The sequence below is a fragment of the Arvicola amphibius genome, chromosome 18 (genome assembly GCF_903992535.2).
Source record: "Arvicola amphibius chromosome 18, mArvAmp1.2, whole genome shotgun sequence".
Lineage (NCBI taxonomy): Eukaryota > Metazoa > Chordata > Mammalia > Rodentia > Cricetidae > Arvicola > Arvicola amphibius.
In genome coordinates, this window is record NC_052064.1 from 16,283,141 (window position 1) to 16,285,924 (window position 2,784).

At 38.4% G+C, this 2,784-nt stretch overlaps 1 protein-coding gene across 1 annotated transcript; it reads right to left on the reverse strand.

Moving 5' to 3' along the window:
• Nucleotides 1-827: 827 nt before the first annotated feature.
• On the reverse strand, nt 828-1,826 carry LOC119803985 (mortality factor 4-like protein 1). The gene is given in 2 exon segments (XM_038315514.1): nt 828-1,090; nt 1,093-1,826. Coding segments are annotated over 2 exon segments (990 nt in total). The 5' UTR covers nt 1,820-1,826.
• Nucleotides 1,827-2,784: the final 958 nt, after the last annotated feature.

Here is a 2,784-nt window from a genome sequence, read left to right on the forward strand (position 1 = left end):
CCAGTTGTGGGTTCTAGAAATCGAACATGGACCATGTTCAAGACCAGTATTACATGGTAGATTTATTGTACAATGAGCTACCTTTCCATACCCTACCGGGGCTTCTTACATAAACAAACAAAAAAACAATCTAAATGTACAAAACAATATATGCAACCTTCATTGAAGTTTTTTTGAAATTTAAAGAAAAAATTTATTGAAGATCTGAAAAAGAACTCCTACAAGATTGACTTTTCCATAAAACTGTAGCTACACGATGCATTGCGTCTATCATGTTAAAACATGCATTAGACACAAATACAAAAACCATGAAACAAGCCACCATTCTTTAACAATTAAGCAAAGATAAAATGCCTAAGGAACAACTTGGATGACTTGCAAAGGATGGGCTCTTTAAGCACCATTAAAAAAAAAAAAAGCACAGATGGATGAGTGTTCAGTTATATACACTGAAGTGAACCTTTGGCACTAGGAATCAGAGCATTTTGTCATAGAGCATTAACATATAAAAGTGCGTAGTGTCAAAGGAACAGAACCACCAGCATTCAAAAGCAGCTTTATCAACTAAGCAATAAAACACTCTACAGAATGTCCCTCGGCTGTCCATCACTGAATACACTGGTAGAAACTTTGAAATGAAAAAAAAAAAAGAAAGGAAAAAGGAGCAGCGACTCCTTTTATTTTCTCTGTTTAAAATCAAAGAGAAAACAAACATCAATTCTGTTATACACTAACGTGTCTTCAAAGTACATCATTTGTACAAGAGAAGGACTAAGAACCAAACTGTTTACAGAGATCCCGGCGCGAGCGGGAGAGAGCACGCCCCCTCACACAGCTTTCCGATGGTACTCAGGAGGAGCCACTTCATAATCACTGGCACTGAACAAGGTTGCAGAATTCTTCGCCAGGTACTTAAGGAAATCATGTAGATAGTTCAGTAATAAAGCAAGGCTTTTCTCATCTAGAGGTGTATAGGCCAACATTGCTCCAATTCGCACAAATAATCTCAGTAAGTGTGGCGCTCCATACACCTGGGACATGGGTGCATCAGGATGATCTGCAAGCGTTTCAGCATACTGTGGTCTCTCAATTTGTAGAGCAGCTGAGTGCCCAGCATTACATTGAAGTACTCCTTTATCCCTGCTACAATCCTTTATACCTCATTGACAGCATACTCCTTATTATCTGTATTTCCTCGAGATTTCTTATAATTTGCATAATCCTCCAAAATGGAATCCACATTCTTCTTAGCAGGAAGATTAAAAAAAAAAAAAAAAAGCTGCTTTTGTCTGGTGATCAAGTCCCAGTCATCAACAAGCCATGGTTTCAGCTCTTCCGGAATCTTTACTTTAACTTCCACTCTGTTCATGAATGTTTCTTCATTTTCAACTGTAGGATCTACCCGGGCTCTCTTCTTCCTAGGAGGCTGAGGTGTCTCACTGGTACTGCCACCATCTCCATTTCCAGGTGTTTTCTGCTTGTTCTTCTTGGTTTTCACTTCAACATTTTTCTGCTGCAGACCAGATGTCTTCTTTCCTGGAGAAGCCCCTCTCATCTTGCTCTCTGCATATTGTTCCTGATTGGCCTTTTGAAGCTCTCGCTGTTTTTGCAAATTGGTGTCCACATATTTGAGAACTCTGCTTTCTGGAACCCATTCATCCCAATTTTTGTTCCAACCACTGTAATGGATAAAGTATTTCACTTGTTTGTCCTTTATGGCAACCTTTACACACTTTGCTTCATAGAGAAGGGGCCCATGAAAGCACAGCACTCGCTTGCCCTCCTGGAATTTGGGCTTCGGGTCCTGCTTGGGCGCCATTTATAAGTGATTCACCACCTCCCCCTTCATTGAAGTTTTATTTGTGCTCCATGGTTCTGAGGCTGTCTTGAGATCTCCAAAATTCCTGAAACTGGGCCTAGAACTTGGCCCATAGATAAATGTATAATAATAACAAAAACTATAACAAAATGTCTCCCATTTATGATATTAGTTCTGGAAACTCGAAGTTTGATTGAATTGGAAATGTTTAAGTTCTTGAAGTAATATGATATTTGATTAAACATAAACATTGTTTTTTTCAGTTCTTTCTTTGTTAAATCTACAAAATTAATAAACATGTTGGAAAAGCATACAAAGATGAGAAAAATGAGTGATATTCAGGATTTGTTATTGACTCACACACTATTAGTAAAAATTGTCCTGATTGCCAAGATGAAAGGCAGTGTTTGTATTTCCCAAAAGAACATGTTGCCTGTAGCAGTCCAGCACATAGCAGGAAAACAGACTGTATTATCTATTTGTGTCTATGTTGGATATATGTGGGCATTGACAAGATTTAATGATATATTCCAGAGTTGATGCTGCAATATGACTGACTGAAATCAATCCTGATAATACTATCAATGAAATACCTAAAGCATTATGACTTATTTGACCCCCCCCATCATATTTTATCAAGCCAGGGCTCTCATTTCACTTACCACATGATACAGTAACAGATGAAGAAAGAATACATTCATTAGAATTATATACATTAGTGGTTCTCAAAAATAGGAATTAGATGAGGGTTGGTAAACAACGGAAAAACTACATTTGTTCTGCTTACAACTTCAGTTGAAGAGACAAAATGCATGTCTTGGAGCTGAAGTGATGGCTCTGAAGTTTAGAACACTAACTGCTCTTTTACATGACCCAGCTTCAGTTCCCAGGGTACACATAGCTATATCCCCTCTTCCAGGGATCCAAAACCCTTTTCTGGCCCCTATGGGCACCAGACATGCACA